This window comes from Scyliorhinus torazame, chromosome 3, assembly GCF_047496885.1.
Source record: "Scyliorhinus torazame isolate Kashiwa2021f chromosome 3, sScyTor2.1, whole genome shotgun sequence".
Classification (NCBI taxonomy): domain Eukaryota; kingdom Metazoa; phylum Chordata; class Chondrichthyes; order Carcharhiniformes; family Scyliorhinidae; genus Scyliorhinus; species Scyliorhinus torazame.
The window spans coordinates 33,521,253-33,543,018 of record NC_092709.1 but is presented as its reverse complement, the minus strand read 5'-3'; the positions used below and the strand labels follow the sequence as shown (position 1 = coordinate 33,543,018).

The 21,766-nt window shown below is 44.5% G+C and overlaps 1 protein-coding gene across 2 annotated transcripts in view; it reads right to left on the bottom strand.

The window, feature by feature from the left end:
* Nucleotides 1–21,766, bottom strand: part of kiaa0232 (KIAA0232 ortholog) — a 112,264-nt gene that overhangs the window by 47,515 nt on the left and 42,983 nt on the right. For both annotated transcript variants that reach the window (XM_072495555.1, XM_072495557.1), the window contains exons 2-3: nt 15,435–15,934; nt 11,827–11,964 (exon numbers count right to left, since the gene is read on the bottom strand). In XM_072495555.1, the coding sequence (XP_072351656.1) occupies nt 11,827–11,964; nt 15,435–15,665 (369 nt within the window). In that variant the 5' untranslated portion in view covers nt 15,666–15,934. The remainder of the gene's footprint in view (nt 1–11,826; nt 11,965–15,434; nt 15,935–21,766) is intronic.

Here is a 21,766-nt window from a genome sequence, read left to right as displayed (position 1 = left end):
TATATTCCTCCTTATTTCAATAAGCAGAGTTTAGACCAAGCAGAGCAGCTGCTGGTGCAAAATAACTGATTATTATGCAGCAAGGACTGCTTTGATTGGTCCAGTTTCTGCATCTAGATGAGAATTCAAATATCCACACTGTGCAGAGATCACTCCATGAGACTTTATTGTATGTCAGTTAACACCTTTTATTTGAATTTAAACTTCAATTTCTTGTTTCTTCTAGAACTCAAAAAATTCAGACTTCTGATGTACCTGCTCTGGTTATGAGCAGTTGCATCGTCAGCTCCTTTTCTCAGTCAGCCTGTGCTCCTTTCATCCTTGCTGCACCATCCCCAGTTTGGGAACACCTGATCTAAACTGACACTGCAGTGGCGTACCAAGGCAGTGGTGCACAGTTGGACTCCTGAATTTCAGGTGAGACCATGCTTTATTAGGTGGGTGTAAAATATGCCATGAGACTGTTCAAAGAACAGTTCTGTTAGTGTCCTGGCCAACATTTACTTGTTGCTTAAAGCCAGTAAAACCAGATTTCTGAGCATTTGCCTCATTGCTAAGTGCAAACTGGTTGCTGTTTCCTTACATTACTACAGTGGCTACTTTTCAAAAGTACTCAATTGACTTTGAAGTGCTTTGAGAATGCGAAAGGTGCTATAAGAGTAGGAGGGAAAAAATAAATCTTCTAATGTAAATTTTCATGTTTCTGTAACAGGGATTGTGAAATTGTTCTTGGATGTGATTTTTTATCATAGCCCAGGACTATGTTTTGAAAAGAGGTATTTTATTTGTTCTAAATGAAATGCTGGAAAAATAACATCATTCTGAAATGGTTGAAGTGTAGGGTTTACAGAAACAGTGTACTCTGCGCACAACATATTTTCAGCTGATCTAAGCATGCAGATTGAATTATTTGCGTGCTCAGATCAGTTACCAGTAATAAAAACACATAATGGAAGTAGGTCAATCATTTTAATAATAGAATTAGCACATTGCCCATGGCATGGCTAAGAGCAAGTTGAAGGATTTACTGTTTCACAATAATTAGGGCTGTATGCTATGTTGTGCATGGTGCATTATTAGGCCAGTAATTTAGAGACATTGCCAAATTTTGTTTTTATTGCATGCTGTTTATTTGAACCTGCTATATTATTGCTTATGGAAAAATACATATATTTAACGAAAGATGGAAAAAATGAAAGTGAAAATCGAAAGATAGGAGAGGAGCAAGAGGGGAGCATAAGTGAACAGAGGAGTTATGAGAGTCATATGAAAAGTGCAAAAGGTCGGGACAAAGGAGTGGAGAGCAGGAGAGAGGAGTGTGGGAGAGAAAACAAGAGCAAGTAATAATAATAGTCTTTATTATTGTCACAAGTAGGCTTATCTTCACACTGCAATGAAGCTACTGTGAAAATCCCCTGGAGGGGAGAGTGAGAGTGTAAAGCGCATTGGGACTGTTTTATTATGCTAACTGTGCTGAATTTATTGATTAGCTAAAGAACTACCATATATGCTACATTAATAGTTTGGTCAGACAAGTGTAAGGAAGTATGGTGAATTCAAAGGGGATGAAGACAAATTAAGCAAGTAGGCTTTATGTAGATAAAGATTTAACTGTGCCGCTTTAAATTAAACATTGCCAGTTCAAGACTTGGAACAACTGTATGATTTGTGGTTGAAGAACCAGGAGGAGGAGAAAGAGGAAGCAGCTAATGCACCAAAGGAAAATGGCAAACAAATCCATATGTCAACTGACTATGCTGAGCTTGGGGTAAGTGATTAAATTGCAAATGCCGGTAGATCAGTTACTCTATTGCTGAGCAGGTTTTAAATAAAACAATTGTTCACCAGATTGTAAAGTAGCCCACTGAGTTCTGTAAGATTGGTCAATGATGGGAAGACAATATACTCAACTAGTAAAGTATAATGTGGGTATAAGAATAAAGTGGGCAGCACAGTGGTTCGCAGTGCTGCCTCACAGTGCCAGGGATCCGGGTTCGATTCCAACATCGGGTGACTGTGGAGTTTGCACATTTTTCCCATGTCTGCATGGATTTCCTCCGGGTACTCTGGTTTCCTCCCACAATCCAAAGAGATGCAGGTTAAATGGATTAGCTTTGATAAATTGCCCCTGGGATAAGGTGAGGGATTGGACCTAGGTAGGGTGCTCTTTCAGAGGGTTGGTGCAGACTCGGTGGGCTGAATGTCCTCCTTCTGCACTGTTGGAATTCTACAATTCTATAAGGTAGTGACTTCTGGTGGCGGCCATGAGCTGAGCGGTTGCACAAAAGGTGTCTCTTGCCTGGAAACATCTTTTTGGACCCTTTTGACACAAGGAAGGGGCAACAAACCTGCAGGAAACCAATCCAACCAACCACTCATCAACAGCTCTCCCGTTTTGGGATGCCGGTGAACCAACAGTCAAATCACAAGGGAGCAAAAGCAGAGAGAAATACACCAATCTTGGAGCCGGGGAACCTGAGTGGCAACGCAAACTTGAACAGGGCTGACCCAGCAGAGTACCAAACGCCGTCCCAGTCGTCGACAGAGAAGCTGATGGGAGTTCATCTCGACAGAACTCTGAAAGCAAACGTAGGCGGTAAAGGAGGACCTCACGTTGGTGATGAAATTGGCAATCGAGACTGCTCTGGCCCCCATACGGGGAACAATGGACAGGGTGGAGTGACAACTGGAGGCCCTATGGGTGGCAATCTGGGAGGTGGAGAAAGCGGCCACCGAGCAGGAGGAACAGATCGTCTCGCTTGAGGCCGAGATACAAGGCTGGCGGCAACCCAAAAGGCACTGAAGGCCAAGATAGACGACCAGGAGAACAGGTCCTGGCGTCAAAACTGGATCGTCGGACTACCGGAGGGCACAAAAGGTAGGAGCCCAACCGAGTTCGTATCGAAGCTGCTCAAAAAACTCGTCGGGGAGGAGAGCTTCACCAAACTCCCAGAGGTAAACCGGGCCCATCAGTCGCTCTGCCATAGGTCGCTGCGCCAAAAGCTGAGATCGGGTGAATCGCTGCGGCCAGTAACTGTAAGACTGCACAAGTAGCAGGATAAGGAGTAATGAGTTGAGCGAGGAACACACGGTGTTTAAATGGGAAGGACACACCGTCCCGATCTATCAGGACATTGGAGTCGACATGGCCAAGCACTGAGTGGAATTCAATGGGGCCAAAGCGGCGCTCTTAAGAACAAAGTGCTGGTCGGCATGCTATACCCAGCGAGGCTTTCCGGAGGATGAGGAGGGGGGGGGTGGGGGGAGAACATACTTGCGAACATTCTGGTGAATGGGAGTAATGTGAGTAAGGGTCCACGGCGAGTCTCCCTGGAGTGAGGGAGCATCTGGTGGGGTGGGTGGGTAGAATGGTGTCTGGTTTTTCTCTAGGGTAGCATGATAGCATAGTGGTTAGCACAGTTGCTTCACAGCTCCAGGGTCCCAGGTTCGATTCCCAGCTGGGGTCACTGCCTGTGCGGAGTCTGCATGTTCTCCCCGTGTCTACATGGGTTTCCTCCAGGTGCTCCGGTTTCCTCCCATCGTCCAAAGATGTGCAGGTCAGGTGGATTGGCCATGCTAAATTGCCCTTAGTGTCCAAAAGGTTGGGTGGGGTTACTGGGTTATGGGGAGAGGGTGGAGGTGTTGACCTTGGGTAGGGTGCTCTTTCCAAGAGCCAGTGCAGACTCGATGGGCCGAATGGCCTCCTTCTGCACTGTAAATTCTATAATTCTATAATGCTGCTCACACAGGTCAGACGTGGAGATGGGTGGAAAGAGGAAGGTGGCAGCGACCATCTTGAATGGGCCAAGAACAAAGGCATGCAGGGCTGACCCCAAAGGAAGTGGAGGGAACAGAAATGCTCCCCACCACCCTCGGCAGGAAAGTCACCTGAAACCCCCCCCCCGCGGAGGCTGGACACAGCCTGTCTTCAACCGAAAAGGCACACTAGCCATCGACAGATGCGTAAGCTGCAACCAGTAAGGGGCAGTCTCATCCTCCACGTTCCGGGAAGCACTGAAGGCAGTGATCACAGGGGAAATAATAGCTCACATGGGGAAATAATAGCTTCCAGGGCTCATAGCGACAGCAGAGAAAAGGCGGCCAAGCAGCGGCTGATCGGCTCCATACTGGAAGTAGATCGGCGGTTCTCTACAGCCCCGATCGTGTAGCTGCTAGCAGAGGGGGGAAAATTGTAAATGGAATTCAACTTGCTTTCCACTGGGAAAGCAATGAGCCAGTTCTGCCTGGTACGGGGTACCTTTTATGAACACGGGGACAAGGCCAGCCACCTACTGGTACACCAGCTGAGGAAACAAGCGGCCATACGAGAAAGAGCGCAGATCAGAAACCGGTGGTCACGGCCCCAGAGGAGCTTAATGGAGCCCTTGCGGCCTTCTACCAAGGACTTGAAGCTGAAGCAACTCCGGGAGAGGCTGGACTTCCCAACTGAAGGTGAGGAAAAGGGAGAGGGACTGGAAAAACCATTGGAGTCTGGAGGAGATCATGGAATGCATCAATTCCATGCAATCAGGGAAGGCACCGGGACCTGATGGGGTCTCAGTGAAATTCTACAAAAGATTTGCGGCAGCCCTGGCTCCGCACCTCCGGCCGATGTTCAATGACTCACTGACAAGGGGCTCCTGCCGCCCACATTGGCACAGGCCTCGATCTCACTGGTCCCAAAGAAAGACAAAGACCGAGTAGAGTGTGGGTCATACAGACCCACCTCATTCCTAAATATTGATGTTAAAGTCCTGGTGAAAGTTCTGGCGAGAGGACTGTAGAATTGCTTGCCAGAAGTGACCGTGGAAATTTCAGACTGCGTTGGTCAAGGACAAGGCAGCTGACGGTTAACATCAGATGCCTGCTGAACGTGATCATGTCCCCACCTAGGGAGGAGACACCAAAAGTGACCATCTCCCGGGACGCAGAGGAGGCCTTCGACCGGGTGGAGTGGAAGGTACTGGAATGGTTTGGGCCAGTGTTCACCTCATTGGTGAAACTGCTGTACAGCGCTCCCATGATGAGCCAAACGCCACCAGCTCAGGTCCATAGAGGCACAAGGCAGGGATGCCCGCTGTTCTCGCTGCTGTTCGCTCTGTCAATTGAGCCACTGGCTATCATGGTCAGATCAACAAAGGAGTGGAGAGGCATTCAGAGAGGAGACAGGGAGCACAGAATCCCTCTCTCTATGCAGATGACCGGCTCCTCTACATCTCGAATGCACCAGCCAGCATGGGTAAGATAAAGGAACGCCTCAGGGAGTTCGGAACCTGCTCGGGATACAAACTTAACCTGAGCAAGAGTCAAATCTTCCCGGTGAATACCCCAGACGGGAGAAGCAGAGTTGGGAACACTGTCATTCAAACTGGCCCAAACCCAGTTCAGATACCTGTGGATCCAGGTAGCCTACCATTGGGCCCGGTTTCACAAGTGGAACCTTGTTTAGCATGTTGTGGAGGTAAAAAGAGACCTGCGGGGGTGGGACTCACTCCCGCACTGCCTGGCGGGGAGAGTGCAGGCAATAAAAACTAATATCCTGCCAAGGTTCCTCTACATATTTAGATCACCCACAATCTTCATCATCAAATCCTTCTTCACCAAGGTGGACAAACTAGTCTCAGCCTTCGTGTGGGCGGGAAAGAACCCCAGGCTCCGCAAAACCGTCCTATACAATATGGTTCTCAGGGGGCTTAGCACTGCCGAACCTCCTGTTCTACTACTGGGCAGCAAATGTAGAAAGGATGCGGGGTTGGCTGGGGGGGCCCGGTGGGGCGAAATGGGTACAGATGCAAAAGACCTCCTGTATTGGGAAGTCCACGCGGTCGCTGGCCACCACCTTAGTTCTCGACGAGCCCGGTTGTAGCCACACTAAGAGCCTAGAACCAGCTTAGACACCACTTTAAACTTAAAGATATGTCTATCGCAGCCCCTACATACAAGAACCACAGGTTCACCCCAAATCTGGAGAGGGGAGGAAGGGTGTGAGGGTCAGAGAGATATACGTAAACGACAAAGTGACAAGCTTGGGGGAACTAATAGCGCACCGTCCAAAAGGGAACAAGCTCTGGTATCTTCAAATACGGGACTTCCTCCGCAAGGAGGCCTCATCGTACTCCCAGCTACCCGGACACACCCTGTTGGACAGGCTGTTGGCACAGGATGAATTAGGGGACGGAAAGTGTGCAGACATATTTGGACGACTGCTGGAGTAGGTAAGGGCCCCACTGGACGAAACGAGAGAGAGGTGGGATGAAGACTCCGGCATCAAGATAGGGGGAGGACTCTGGAATGAGGTACTGCACAGGGTGAACTCCACTTCCTCATGCGTGAAGCTGAGCCTGACACAGCGAAAGGGCACACCTGACCAGGACAGGCATGAACTGGTCGTTCCCGGAGGTGGAAGTCAGATGTGAGCCATGTCAGGGGGGCCGGGCCAAACACTCCCACATGTTCTGGTCCTGCCTAAGGTTGATTGGATTCCCGACCACCTTCTTCGAGGCTATGTCCAAGGTCGTGGGGGTCAGGGTGGAGCCATGCCCATTAGAGGTGGTCTTCTGGGTGTCAGAACAGCCAGAATTCTTCAAGGGGAGGGTGTCCGATGCCCTGGTCGCCGCCTCCCTGATAGCCCGTCGACGACTCGTGCACGATGGAGGTCGGCAGCGCCACACAAGGCCTCAAACTGGCTGGCCAAACTGGTGGAATTCCTGAGGCTCGAGAAAATCTAATTTGCCATCAGGGGATCGGACGAAGGGTTCCACTCCAGGTGGAAGCAGTTCACCACCATAATAAAGGGCCTGTTTGCAATCAGTGATGTTGGGGGTTGGGTCAGAAGAGGGGGACGGGAGGAGAGACGGGGGGAGGCCCTTACCTAGCATCCACACCACTACAAAAAAAAACCAAAGGGCGCAATTCCCTGGCCACGCTGCACGCGAGCGAGAGCAGGACGTGGGCGGTGAAGCCTCCCGCAGGCTTCACGGCTGCCTCCGCGCCTTGCGAGGCATCGGAATCAGATCTCCGCCCAAAAGGAGTGGGACTAATCAACGCTCGCTGAACATAGAACAATGCAGCTCAGGAACAGGCCCTCCGGCCCTCCAAGCCTGTACTGGTCATGATACCAACCTTTGCCAAAATCCTCCGCACTTCCTTGTGCCGTTTCCCTCTATACCCATACTATCCATGTGTTTGGCAAGATGCCTTTTGAACACCTTTAATGTATCTGCTTCCACAACCACCCCTGACTACACGTTCCAGGCACTCACAACCCTCTGCGTAAAGAACCTGTTTTGCACATCTCCTCTGAACTTTGCTCCACGGACCTCAAACCTCTGTCCCCTGGTGCCTGATTCCTCCATCCTGGGAAAGAGTGCCTGCCCATTGACTCTCTCCATGCCCCTCATAATCTTGTAGAACTCTATCAGGTCACCCCTCAACCTCCGTCTTTCTAATGAAAACAGTCCGAGTCTATTCAGCCTCTCCACATAGCTAACACCCTCCAGACCAGGCAACATCCTGGTAAACCTCCCCTGCACTCTCTCCAAAGCCTCCACACATTTCTGATCGTGTGGCGACCAGAATTGTGCGCAATATTCCAAGTGCGGTCTTACCAAGGTTCTATACAACTGTAGCATGACTTGCCAGTTTTTATACCCGATGCCCCTTCCAATGAAGTCAAGCATTACGTATGCTTTCTTGACTACCTTGTCCACTTGTGTTGCCACCTTCAAAGATCTGTGGACCTGCACGCCCAGATCTCTCTGACTTTCTATGTTCCTGAGAGTTTTACCATTTACGGTATATTTCCCCTCTTTGGTATATTAGACCTACCAAAATGCATTACCTCACATTTGTCCGGATTAAACTCTATTTGCCATTTCTCTGCCCAAGTCTCCAACCTATCTGTCCTGCTGCATCCTCTGACAACCCTCAACACTATCTGCCACTCCACCAACCTTGGTGTCATCCGCGAACTTACTAATCAGACCAGCTACATTTTCCTCCAAATTGTTTATGTACGCTACAAACAACAGAGGCCCAAGCACAGATCCCTGTGGAACACCACAAGTCACAACCTTCCATTTAGAAAAACACCCTTCTACTGCTACCCTTTCACTTCTTTGACCAAGCCAGTTCTGTATCCATCTTACCACTTCATCTCTGATCCCGTGTGACTTCACCTTTTGTACCAGTCTGCCTTGAGGCACCTTGTCAAAGGTTTTACTGAAGTCCATGTAAGCAACATCCACTGCCCTTCCCTCATCAATCATCTTTGTCAGCTCCTCAAAAAAACTCGATCAAGTTGGTGAGGCACAACCTCCCCTTCACAAAACCATGCTGTCTATCGCTAATGAGTCCATTTGTTTCCAAATTGGTATAAATCCTGTCCCCGAGAATTATCTCCAATAATATACCTACTACAGACGTGAGGCTCACGAACCTATAGTTTCCAGGATTATTCCTGCTACCTTTCTTAAGCAGCAATACCTCATTAGCTATTCTCCAGTCCTCTGGGTTCTCACCTGTAGCCAATGAAAATTCAAAGATGTCAGTCAAGGCCCCAGCAATTTCCTCCCTTGTTTCCCTCAGTCTTCTGGGGTAAATCCCATCCGGCCCAGTGGGCAAAGTAGATCATAAACCTCCTTAAGCCTACCTACCCAGTGTCTACTGGCCTCCCTTGATTCAATGTCCTCCCCAGCAAGGCTGCAGCTAGGCGCCAATCACTACTGGTCCATGAGACTGTGGACTAGGTGGAACGGCACCCGGGGGATCTTCAGAGCCATTGGAGGCCCCTGGGTGGTCAGGGATAGTGCAGGATGGCCCCTGGTCCTGCCCATAGCACTGCCAAGGTGTCTGGGTGGCACTGCCAAGCTGACTGGAGCACTGCCTGAGTACCAGGGTGGCACTGCCAATGGTCAAGGCCCTAGGGAGGCCATGAAAGGAGGGTGGAGAGGGGAATTCAAAGGGTGGGAGTGTGCAGGATAGGCTTGGGGGAGGGGGGGCTGCTGAAGAGGGGGGCCCCAGGGACCCCATAGCGGGGTGCCCTCATTTGGCACGTGTGGGATAGTGCCCATGTGTGTAGGGGTGACATTTCCCATGGGTGGGGTGTGTGGGGGACCCGCAAGCTCACTTAGAGATTGGGGCACCCTTTCAAAATGGCGGCCCGATCTCTGAATTCTGTGTGGGCTAAACCGGTGAGAAACTCCCCAGGACTCAAAAACGAAACCATTAACAAAATTCATTAAGTGTCAGGATGTATTTTGCATGCATTTGATAAAATAATCTAACTTTATAGAGAACAATGGACATGACCACATTTTAAATATTGCTTTTAATTTGTGACATTCAGAATGAGGGGTTTGGAGAAAACCTACAAAGCCATTTTGCAGGAAAAATTTAGAAACAACAGAAGTGGTACCTCCAAATTCTTCCATCGGACAAGAGATACAAAAGTCTGAGAACACGCACAAACACATTCAAAAACAGCTTCTTCCCCACAGTTACCAGACTCCTAAACGACCCGCTTATGGACTGATCAGGTTAATACTACACTCCTGTATGTTTCATCCGATGCCGTTGTCTATGTATATACATTGTGTACCTTGTTTTGCCCTATTACTTATTTTCTTTTCATGTACAAATGATCTGTTTGAGCTGCACGCAGAAAAATACTTTTCACTGTTCCTTGGTACGGGTGGCAATAAACAAATCCAAATCCAAGGCTGGGCATTCCAGGCACATAGGGGGAATGCTGTCTGGAAAATTGCTGCCATTCAGTGTCAAATTTACCATTCATGTTAATTAATAGATTTTAAATCAAGTACCATAGACCCATAATTTCCCAACTAGCATGCCACAGGAGCGCTATTCTGTGCTGTGAGTGGGCCCAAAATAAAAGCAAAATATTGCTGTGGCTGGAAATGTGAAATAAAAACAGACAATGTTAGAAATACTCAGCAGGTCAAGAAGTAACATGGAGACAAATACTCAGTTCTGATAATAGGTCAGTGGCGTTAACTCTATTGTTCTTTCCATTGATGTTGGCTGACCTGCTGAGCATTTTCTGTTTAGATTATAGATGAATGAGGCCTTCAGACACAAGCTGGCTAAGTTGTTTGAATTGTGGGCATCGAAGTTAAGGACAGAACACCATTAAAATTAGATTAAATCAAGGCATGAAAAAATGTTTTCTCTCATGTACTAGCGGGTACATGTAACATTTTAATGAGTTAATTTATGTTAATAAATTACACTTAAAAAATAACTATGCATAGTATCTTTTATTGTGGTCATAATTTGGTAGGTATAGACAGAGATGATCAAACACTCTGAAATGTTATGGTTCTTGAGTTATTGCGATTATGAAAACATTACTACCCTACTAAGCAACCAGACATTGGTTCAAACACAACATTGGAGCATTGATCAAATGATCTTTCCAATCCACAAAAATTCTATGTTCAGGCTTCTCCATTTGCCAACTAAGCTTACTCGAGGTTTTCTGCAGATGATGTAATGAAACTATCAGTGCTCACGAATAAAATAATTCAGAAAATTTCAAACATAATCATGCATCACAAGCCTAGTTTATAAATGCTTTGTAAAGCTTTAATACAAATTATGCTTGTATTTTACGATTATGATAATTAAAGGCAGAAATTAACCATGAACCACGAGTTAATACAACTATAGTTATTCAAACAAGTATGGCAATAGGACCACCAATATATTCCGAGAAAACTCATTGCTGCACTGATTTTCACAAATGCACATAGAAATTTCCAAGCAGTGGAGAAAAAACCTAATTAGCAGTTTCTGTCATATAATTTTCAAATGTCCCAGCCGACCTATTCCTGGGGAGGAGGGCGGACACCCTTGCCTTTACCTCCTTGATCGCCCGCCGTAGAATCCTGTTCGGCTGGCGGTCAGCAGCACCACCCAAAACTGCTGACTGGCTGTCCGACCTCTCAGAATCTCTCCAAATGGAGAAAATCAAATTCGCCATCCGAGGGTCAGACGACAGCTTCCACAGAACGTGGGAGCCATTCACCCAATTGTTCCGGGACCGGTTTGTGGCCAACGAACAAGCAGAAGAATAGCCAGGTAGTCAAGAATCAGGGGAAAGTAGCCGAGGCGGAGGAGGGAGGGATAGACCGGGGAATATAGCAGCTAAACCCAAGAGAAAAGAAAGGTGAACCACAAGAGGAGGGGAGGGGGTGGAATATGGAGGAGACAGGGAACAATAGAGGGGAACCAGTGAGGTGGGGGGGAGGCAAGGGAATGACAGCTGGAAGGATGGCACGGGAAACAATAACAAACTTGGCATCTACAGGAGCAGAGGACAAGGAAAATCCGGGCGAAAGACGGGACGGACGGCTGAAGCGGAGGTGATCGCGAGACGACAACGAAAACCGTCCGGGAGAAGCAAGCGACAACACCAGATCCATTTGCGTATTGCCCTCTGTAATTGTTCTGTATTTGTTTCCCCGGCACCCAAATGTATATGTGTCCCCCCCCCCCCCCCCCCCCCCCCACACAAAGATGGCTACTTATGTGCTAAAAACAATACTGCCGATTGTACAGAGCTGCTGTTGTTGAACTAGCACATAATACCCTACCAGTTATTTTATTCTAACTTTTTTGTTGTTGTTGTTGTTTGTTTTGTTTTTTGTGCGTGTTCCCTTCTCTTCTATGTATATATTTATATATGTGTATTCTATTTTGTGTACAAAACAGTAAATATACTTTATTCAAAAACCAAATAAAAAACATTTATTAAAAACATATAGAATTTTCAAATGTCTAATTCAGATTTGCAATGCTCCTTACTTCATCTGAAGCAGAACGCAGACACTGAACAGCAGCCTGTTTCTTCATTTCCTCAAGACTCAGATCTGAACACTTCTTTTTTCCTTTGCCCCATTTCTTGGTGGTTCCTTTCTCCCAGCCCAAGAAGATGTCATTTTCCTGTTCCATAAAATTAAGTGAAAAAATTATCGTATGGAATATACTACCATTTCACAATTTAAAGTAAAGCTCAATTAGTAATGGATTTGATAAAATATAATAAATTATCCATTAATAAAAAACACCAAGTATAGACAGAATGGGTTCTTGGGATTGCATAACACCACTCACATGTTATGAGGGATATTAAAGTAGATGCTAGAAATTGCTCAAAATACAAGATGCATACCTGAAAAAGGTATCAATATTGTTGTACAAGAATTTAATAAAGCACAACGATGGGCATCTGAAATTTTTGAATTGTTGATTTGGAGTGTGAAATTGTGCCATTAGCAATATTTTTGAGCTGAGATAAAGCACCATTTGTTTGTTACAGGTTTGTCATTGCAGCAAGTACTGGTGATGATTTCTCCTTTGGTTGCTTTGCTCATTATCTAAAACCTGTATTCTTTGGTTATTGACCATCCTTCCACTGAAATGTTTTTCCCTATATAGTCTATCACAATCCGCCACAATATTAAAAACACCTATTAAATCCCCAGGAACATTTTCTGCTCCTGAATAACCCAGCTTTTCCAGATTCTCCACAGATGCTTGATGGTGCAGAACTTGAGTATTGCTGAAAAAAAGTGCTATGCTGCCAAAGCTTTTTGTTTTGCACTCAGTTGGAAAGACGCAAGAATACCAAATTTCAACGGGAACAACAATTTATAATGAATAAATTGTTTATTGATTAGCAAGTGGACTCTATTGGTCGAGGCACTGTCCTGGGGAATGCAACAGAGAACTGCTGCGTCCCTAGTTTTAGTTTAATTGAAAAAAGCACAATGCCTGCACAAACTCCTTTTGCCTGCAGAAGACCGGGTCCTGTGTATGAATATGTGCAACTTTCAGCAAGCAGAAGTGGGGGAGTCAGATTGATATTCTTAAATTGGTAGTTGGTGTAATTCTTGGCATTGTTCAATAAGTCGTGTCCATTGCAGAATCAAATCTAATGTCGGACACTATATTCTGAGTTTTGCAAGCAAGGACAGGTTGAGTACGATCAGTACTCTGCCTGTTGTGAACAGCTGAAGGGACATGCTGTTTGATACGATCCACTAGCCATTGGGACTTAGGGCCTACATACCTGGCATCACACCGGCACTAAGATTCATATATCAAATTACACACTTGCTGTCTCACTCTAATATTCAGATTTGCCGAATAATGATCCCACCAACAATGGGGGCACGGCACGGCTGGTAGATCACACCCACCCTGAAAGTCAAAGAGATCTAGGAGTACAGGTCCACAGGTCATTGAAAGGGGCAACACAGGTGGAGAAGGTAGTCAAGAAGGCATACGGCATGCTTGCCTTCATTGGCCGGGGCATTGAGTATAAGAATTGGCAAGTCATGTTGCAGCTGTATAGAACCTTAGTTAGGCCACACGTGGAGTATAGTGTTCAATTCTGGTCGCCACACTACCAGAAGGATGTGGAGGCTTTAGAGAGGGTGCAGAAGAGATTTACCAGAATGTTGCCTGGTATGGAGGGCATAAGCTATGAGGAGCGATTGAATAAACTCGGTTTGTTCTCACTGGAACGAGGGAGGTTGAGGGGCGACCTGATAGAGGTATACAAAATTATGAGGGGCATAGACAGAGTGGATAGTCAGAGGCTTTTCCCCAGGGTAGAGGGGTCAATTACTAGGGGGCATAGGTTTAAGGTGAGAGGGGCAAGGTTTAGAGTAGATGTACGAGGCAAGTTTTTTACGCAGAGGGTAGTGGGTACCTGGAACTCGCTACCGGAGGAGGTAGTGGAAGCAGGGACGATAGGGACATTTAAGGGGCATCTTGACAAATATATGAATAGGATGGGAATAGAAGGATACGGACCCAGGAAGTGTAGAAGATTATAGTTTAGTCGGGCAGTATGGTCGGCACGGGCTTGGAGGGCCGAAGGGCCTGTTCCTGTGCTGTACATTACTTTGTTCTTGTTCTTTGTTACCCACTTGAACTGCAACTCAAATTTTCCCCAGTTTCCCAGTCTGCTTCTTGATCTCCAGAAAATCCATCCTTATCAAGTAAAAGTCAAAAGCCAAGTTAAATAATTTTTTTAAAGGGCTTATTAACGTCTCTCAAGGATGTTAATTGTGTTAATAATACCCAATCACATCCAATTAAGAAACTTCCAACTTCAGTGAGTGAGTTTCTTGCCAGCATCCAACATGGCTCCTTTAAAACCCAGGAGATGGTGTACAGGAGCCAGGTTGTGCCTTCACAATAAACAATTTTAAAAATGACCTCTCCCCTGTTTTCGACCAACCTGTTCTCTCCCACTCCCCAATTGACCAAGAATAAGTTTTCAAGAAACTTGTAAAACAAGCTTATGTGATACAAAAGGAGGAAAATAATTCACAGATTTTATTGATAATGAGCTTGAAACAAATAAAAGCTTTTTAAAATCTCTTGCTAGGAAAAACAGAGTGCAATTATAAAGTTCATAGTAATGAGGAAATTTAACCAACATAATTACACAAGTGGTCTAGATTCTGAACTAGTAAATGAAGTCACTTCACATGATGGTGGAGCAGCGATCTGAAAGTTTGTGATTTCAAATAAACCTGTTGGACTTTAACCTGCTGCTGTGAGACTTCTTACTGAGTGTCTTTAAGATAAAGATAGTTCTTGATTAATAAGGGGATCAAGGGTTATAGGAAGAAAGCAGGAGAATGGGGGTGAGGAACATATCAGACATGATTGAATGGTGGAGCAGACCTGATGGGCCAAATAGCCAATTCTGCTCCTATCTCTTTTGGTCTTATGCATTGAAGGCACAATGAAAAAATTATTGATCACGCGTTTGGTCAACTGTCCAAAATATCTCCTATTTTGGCTGGGCATCCATTTTTTTCTTTACACCTTTGAAAGTCTTGATACTATTATACTTACATGAAAGGCAACATACAAAGGCAAGTTATTGCTGTCGCCATTAAATAGATGCTTCAAGGAAGCATTCACGAGGAAGGAACTTGGGCATCCCATCAATCATGGGATATACGATTACTAAATGTAATTACTTTGCCGGTACAAATAATAATTATCTCTGCCTATCTCCCTGTCTTATCCTTGCCTTCATCTGACTTCTCAATGAAAACCACAAGCAAGATGTTTGGAATTGAATGGAATGTCTTGGTTCATTGATCTCTGCAAAATACTTTGAATTGCTGCAATGGTTGGTAATAAACACATTATCCAGAAAACCATCAGGAATACTATTTGACAAATTGAACTTCCATTTGTTTAGCAGGAATAAAAAGTCAGATAACATTAATATATTTGTCCTATTGGGTTATCTGACATAGAAAACCGAATGTTAAATCATAGAAGCCTTTTATTTCACAACCAGGAGAACGAACAAGTTACTTGCAATGCTAAAATAACAATGATTAATTTTGTATTTTTCTAAATAAAGTTACTCTGCATACCTGTTCCTGCATGTCATAGTCATAACTGTCGTGAAGCAGAAGACTGAGGACGTATCGAGTGTAGATCATGGCATCAATCCCACATTTCTCCAACTCTTGTCCTAGCCAGGTCTGCACTGGACCCAAAGCTTGAAAGAGAGACATTTCAAGAGCAGATGTGGGGCCTTGGCAAGAGCTTGGGGATCCCTCAGGTGGTGGGCCTTCCACAACAACTGCACAGGTTGGATGCATGAAGCTAAGTCGTAGGCATTCTTAAATCTTGCAGCATTTTCCTTGCTGGTATTGAATAATTATCTGGAGCTGCTCACTCCAGGTGTAATGGAAGACCAACTGCTTGGACTACCATTTATACTGGTTGCACGTAGTCAACAGATGGAAGTTTCACTCTATTGGCATGACCAATGATGAAATATGATCACAACTAACAAAACATTCCCCTGTGTTTTGCAAACTTTCAGATGCCTTTCATGGTGTTACAATAGGACTACTTGTAGTAGAGCCTGAAAAACACAAAAAGGATTTGCAAGGTTACTCTTAAAATCCCAAATTTTGGACTACTATTAGCTAGAAATAATGATCATACAATTTGTCATGCACTATCTAAAATTCAGCAAATCAATCTAAATTATAGCTGATCTACTTTTAGCTTAAGTAATTTTGACAGGCAATGTCATATCATAGTTGCATAGATCTCATCAATGTTAGAGATTGGAATGTAAGGATTGCCATTCTTTTCAAGCTTGAATTCAGATTTTCTTTCCTTAAAAAAGGATTGATGTAGAAACATAGAAAATCTTCGAAACAGGTTCACAGGTTCAACTTGGTGATTTTTATTTAACCCAGTTACTGCAAACATGGTTCAAATATTCATGGATGACTAGATAATTTGATTCAGATTATGGCAAGGGGTGGCAAAACATATCAGCTGTCATCGCTAGGATCTGGATTCTGATTACTGGATGATAACTCTCTCCACAAGGTACAACAATTCAACCAAAATTAGTTGAGAGAGTCTCAGTGCCTACATAAGGAAATGCAAGTGATTTGACATCTTGAATCTGTTCCATCATAAAATGGTGATCATGGCCGATCTATATCCTAACTCCATTGACTGGCTTTGCCCTTCCTTAATATCCTTGGCGAGCAAAAGTCTACCAATCTCAGATTTAAAATTATTGATCCAGTATCTACTATTTTTTGTGGGAGAGTTCCACAGTATGTATTGTATTACACCATCATGCTCCTGTCATTAGTCAGTTATTAGCCATAGTCTACAAAAAAACTATATCACAAAAATAATAAGAATATTTTGTCACAAGTAGGCTTCAATGAAGTTATTGTGAAAAGCCCATAGTCGCCACATTCCGGCGCCTGTTCGGGTACACAGCCGGTATGGAAATGGAACCCGCACTGCTGGCCTTATTCTGCATTACAAGCCAGTTGTCTAGCCCACTGAGCTAAACCAGCCCTGGTATATCCTGTAACTCGCTGAGTAATGGCATGGTAGGTCTGCAAGTATTTTATTGAGAAATTAAATTATTTCTAATGTGCAAAGAAAAGGTAGCAGTAGCGGTGACAAAGCAAACAGGCAGAAGCAACAGCTAGTTAAGAAGGCAAAACCATTTTAGTCTTTATTGCAAAGGCGTTGGGAGTTTAACAATAGGGAGGTTTTGTTGCAATTGTACAGGGTGTTGGTGAGGCCTCATCTGGAAAACTGCGTACAGTTTTGGTCTCCTTATCTAAAAAAGGATATAGTAACATTGGAGACAGTCCAAAGGAGATTGAGCAGGCTAATTCCTGGGATGAAAGGGCTATCCTATCAAGAGAGACCAAATAGTCTGGGTCTGTATTCTTTGGAGTTTAGAAGAGTGAGGGGTGATCTTATTCAAACATATAAAATCCTGAAGGGGCTTGGCAAGGTAAGATGGTGCGATGTTTTCACTAGTGGGAGAGTCTCGAACAAGGGGACATAGCTACAAGATAAAGGGCACAGGTGCGTAGAAGTTTCTTCTTACAGAGGGCGGTGAATCTCTGGAATTCTCTGCCCTGGAGGGTGATGGAGGCTGAATCATTATAAGTATTTAAAGTGGAGGTGAATAAATATTTGATAGAGTGAGGAATAGAGAGCTTTGGGGAAATGGCATAGATTAGCCATGATCACAGTGAATGGTGGGCAGGCCTGAAGGGCATGGTGGCCTACTCCTGCGTCAAATTCTTGTGCTGTGTTATTGTATTGTAGATCCTCTCCTAATTTAATCCCTCAATCAATTTGTCTTCCTGGGTATGAGGATGGTCATGAGGTAAGAGTTTAAAAAAATGTATATATAGTATTGGTATTTGAGAACTGCTTTATAGTTTGTAGATGGAAGGCAATTTAAGCAGAATTAGGTCAGGCTTCCCATCTCTTTCTGCTTCCATTTTCACAGTAACTTCATTGCAGTGTTAATGTAAACCTGCTTGTGACATCAATAAAGATTATTATTATTACAGAGGTGAATTAAATCAGTCTCCTCGGAAATGAAAAATTTTGAAACAGCCATCTTAGACTATTCTTTTTGTGCGTAAACCCCAAATCAGTATCGTGATGAAAATAGAAATAGGCACATTGTTCTTTTAGAAATTTGTACCATTTGAGAGCCATTTTTGTCTCTACCCCAGTTGTACATGTAGCCTTATATCAAAAGTTTACTTCAGGTTTTTTCTTTTGTCAGCAGCTGTTAGTTTCGCTGTCAGAATTTCAGAAAATATCTTCTTTGTTCTGGCATGTTTTCATACAATTCATTATAGATTTATGAACAATGTATATTTTTGTTGAGTTTACACTTCTGCAGAGCGACCAGCATGGACTTATTTTCTCAAAATTTATATGATTGAATTGTTGATGGAAACTTGTTAGCTCTATTGTTACTCTGGTTGACTGCTTTTCTGGTCAATTTGACCTTGGTTTTTGATTGATGCCAGAGCCCAGTTTAAAATCTTTATAGATACAATGTAGGTTTACAAAAACATTTATTTTGTCTTCTGAAATTGCATAATTTCAAGAGTGTGTAGTCTGTTCCAGATCAAACCGGGTTTGTTCGAAATGGTTTATTCACTGGAAGGAAATGGTGAAGGATAGTTAGAGTTATCACTGGGAATATAACTTTCACAGTACAATCATCTTAGTCATTTAATTTACAAGTGCCATCCCACTGATTTGTCACTGGGCTTTCCCAAAATTCAATATTTCTTTGCTAAGGTGAGGTTCTGAATTCGGTCTGATCAGTGCTGTGTAATAATTACAGAAACTAGCTTTTGTATATCTGTTAGGAAAACAAAGGTAGTTTTCAGGGATTTATATTTGTATTGGTAAACATTAGAAATAAGGTATAGTTTTAAGTGGGTTTGTTTCAGCGTAAGGAAGGGTGAAACCTATAGTTAGATTCATGCTGGACAAAGGTGTTTGTATGCAAGGGGGTGGTTCATTTCCAACTGTGCTTCTATTATGCTTAGAACATAGAAAACACAGACAACACGATGTTGTGCCGAACCTTTGTCCTAGATTAATGAGAGATTATCATAGAATTTACAGTGCAGAAAGAGGCCATTCGGCCCATTGAGTCTGCACCGGCTCTTGGAAAGAGCACCCTACCCAAACTCAACACCTCCACCCAACACTAAGGGCAATTTTGGACGCTAAGGGCAATTTATCATGGCCAATCCACCTAACCTGCACATCTTTGGACTGTGGGAGGAAACCGGAGCACCCAGAGGAAACCCACGCACACACGGGGAGAATGTGCAGACTCCGCACAGACAGTGACCCAAGCCAGAATCGAACCTGGGACCCTGGAGCTGTGAAGCAATTGTGCTATCCACAATGCTACGGTGCTGCCCTTAAGAACAAATTAATCTACACTATATCATTCTACCGTAATCCATGTACCTATCCAATGGCTGCTTGAAGGTCCCTAATGTTTCCGACTCAACTACTTCCACAGGCAGTGCATTCCATGCCCCCACTACTCTCTGGGTAAAGAACCTACCTCTGACATCCCCCCTATATCTTCCACCATTCACCTTAAATTTATGTCCCCTTGTAATGGTTTTTTCCACCTGGGGAAAAAGTCTTTGACTGTCTACTCTATCTATTCCCCTGATCATCTTATAAACCTCCATCAAATCGCCCCTCATCCTTCTCCGTTCTAATGAGAAAAAGCCTAGCACCCTCAACCCTTCCTCGTGAGACCTACTCTCTATTCCAGGCAACATCCTGGTAAATCTCCTTTGCACCTTTTCCAAAGCTTCCACATCCTTTCTAAAATGAGGCGACCAGAACTGTACACAGTACTCCAAATGTGGCCGTTACCAAAGCTTTGTACAGCTGCATCATCACCTCACGGCTCTTAAATTCAATCCCTCTGTTAATGAACGCTAGCACACCATAGGCCTTCTTCACAGCTCTATCCACTTGAGTGGCAACTTTCAAAGATGTATGAACATAGACCCCAAGATCTCTCTGCTCCTCCACATTGCCAAGAACTCTACCGTTAACCCTGTATTCCGCATTCATATTTGTCCTTCCAAAATGGACCTCACACTTTTCAGGGTTAAACTCCATCTGCCACTTCTCATCCCAGCTCTGCATCCTATCTATGTCTCTTTGCAGCCGACAACAGCCCTCCTCACTATCCACAACTCCACCAATCTTCGTATCGTCTGCAAATTTACTGACCCACCCTTCAACTCCCTCATCCAAGTCATTAATGAAAATCACAAACAGCAGAGGACCCAGAACTGACCCCTGCGGTACACCACTGGTAACTGGGCTCCAGGCTGAATATTTGCCATCCACCACCACTCTCTGACTTCTATCGGTTAGCCAGTTCGTTATCCAACTGGCCAAATTTCCCACTATCCCATGCCTCCTTACTTTCTGCATAAGCCTACAATGGGGAACCTTATCAAATGCGTTACTAAAATCCATGTACACTACATCCACATGCTTGGTCACCTCCTCAAAGAATTCAATAAGACTTGTAAGGCAAGACCTACCCCTCACAAATCCGTGCTGACTATCCCTAATCAAGCAGTGTCTTTCCAGATGCTCAGAAATCCTATATTGGTCCTTTAGAGGATGAGAAGGGAGATTTAATAATGGGAGATGAGGAAATGGCTGAGGAACTGAACAGGTTTTTTGGGTCGGTCTTCACAGTGGAAGACACAAATAACATGCCAGTGACTGATGGAAATGAGGCTATGACAGGTGAGGACCTTGAGAGGATTGATATCACCAAGGAGGTAGTGATGGGCAAGCTAATGGGACTAAAGGTAAACAAGTCTCCTGGCCCTGATGGAATGCATCCCTGAGTGCTAAAAGAGATGGCTAGGGAAATTGCAAATGCACTAGTGATAATTTACCAAAATTCACTAGACTCTGGGGTGGTCCCGGCGGATTGGAAATTAGCAAACGTGACACCACTGTTTAAAAAAGGAGGTAGGCAGAAAGTGGGTAATTATAGGCCAGTGAGCTTAACTTCGGTAGTAGGGAAGATGCTGGAATCTATCTTCAAGGAAGAAATAGCGAGGCATCTGGATGGAAATTGTCCCATTGGACAGACGCAGCATGGGTTCATAAAGGGCAGGTCGTGCCTAACTAATTTAGTGGAATCTTTTGAGGACATTAACAGTGCGGTAGATAACGGGGAGCCAATGGATGTGGTATATCTGGATTTCCAGAAAGCCTTTGACAAGGTGCCACACAAAAGGTTGTTGCATAAGATAAAGATGCATGGCATTAAGGGGAAAGTAGGAGCATGGATAGAGGATTGGTTAATTAATAGAAAGCAAAGAGTGGGGATTAATGGGTGTTTCTCTGGTTGGCAATCAGTAGCTAGTGGTGTCCCTCAGGGATCAGTGTTGGGCCCACAACTGTTCACAATTTACATAGATGATTTGGAGTTGGGGACCAAGGGCAATGTGTCCAAGTTTGCAGACGACGCTAAGATAAGTGGTAAAGCAAAAGTGCAGAGGATACTGGAAGTCTACAGAGGGATTTGGACAGGCTAAGTGAATGGGCTAGGGTCTGGCAGATGGAATACAATGTTGACAAATGTGAGGTTATCCACTTTGGTAAGAATAACGGCAAAAGGGATTATTATTTAAATGATAAAAAATTAAAACATGCTGCTGTGCAGAGAGATCTGGGTGTGCAAGTGCAACAGGTGATTAAGAAGGCAAATGGAATTTTGCCCTTCATTGCTAGAGGGACGGAGTTTAAGACTAGGGAGGTTATGCTGCAATTGTATAAGGTGTTAGTGAGGCCACACCTGGAGTATTGTGTTCAGTTTTGG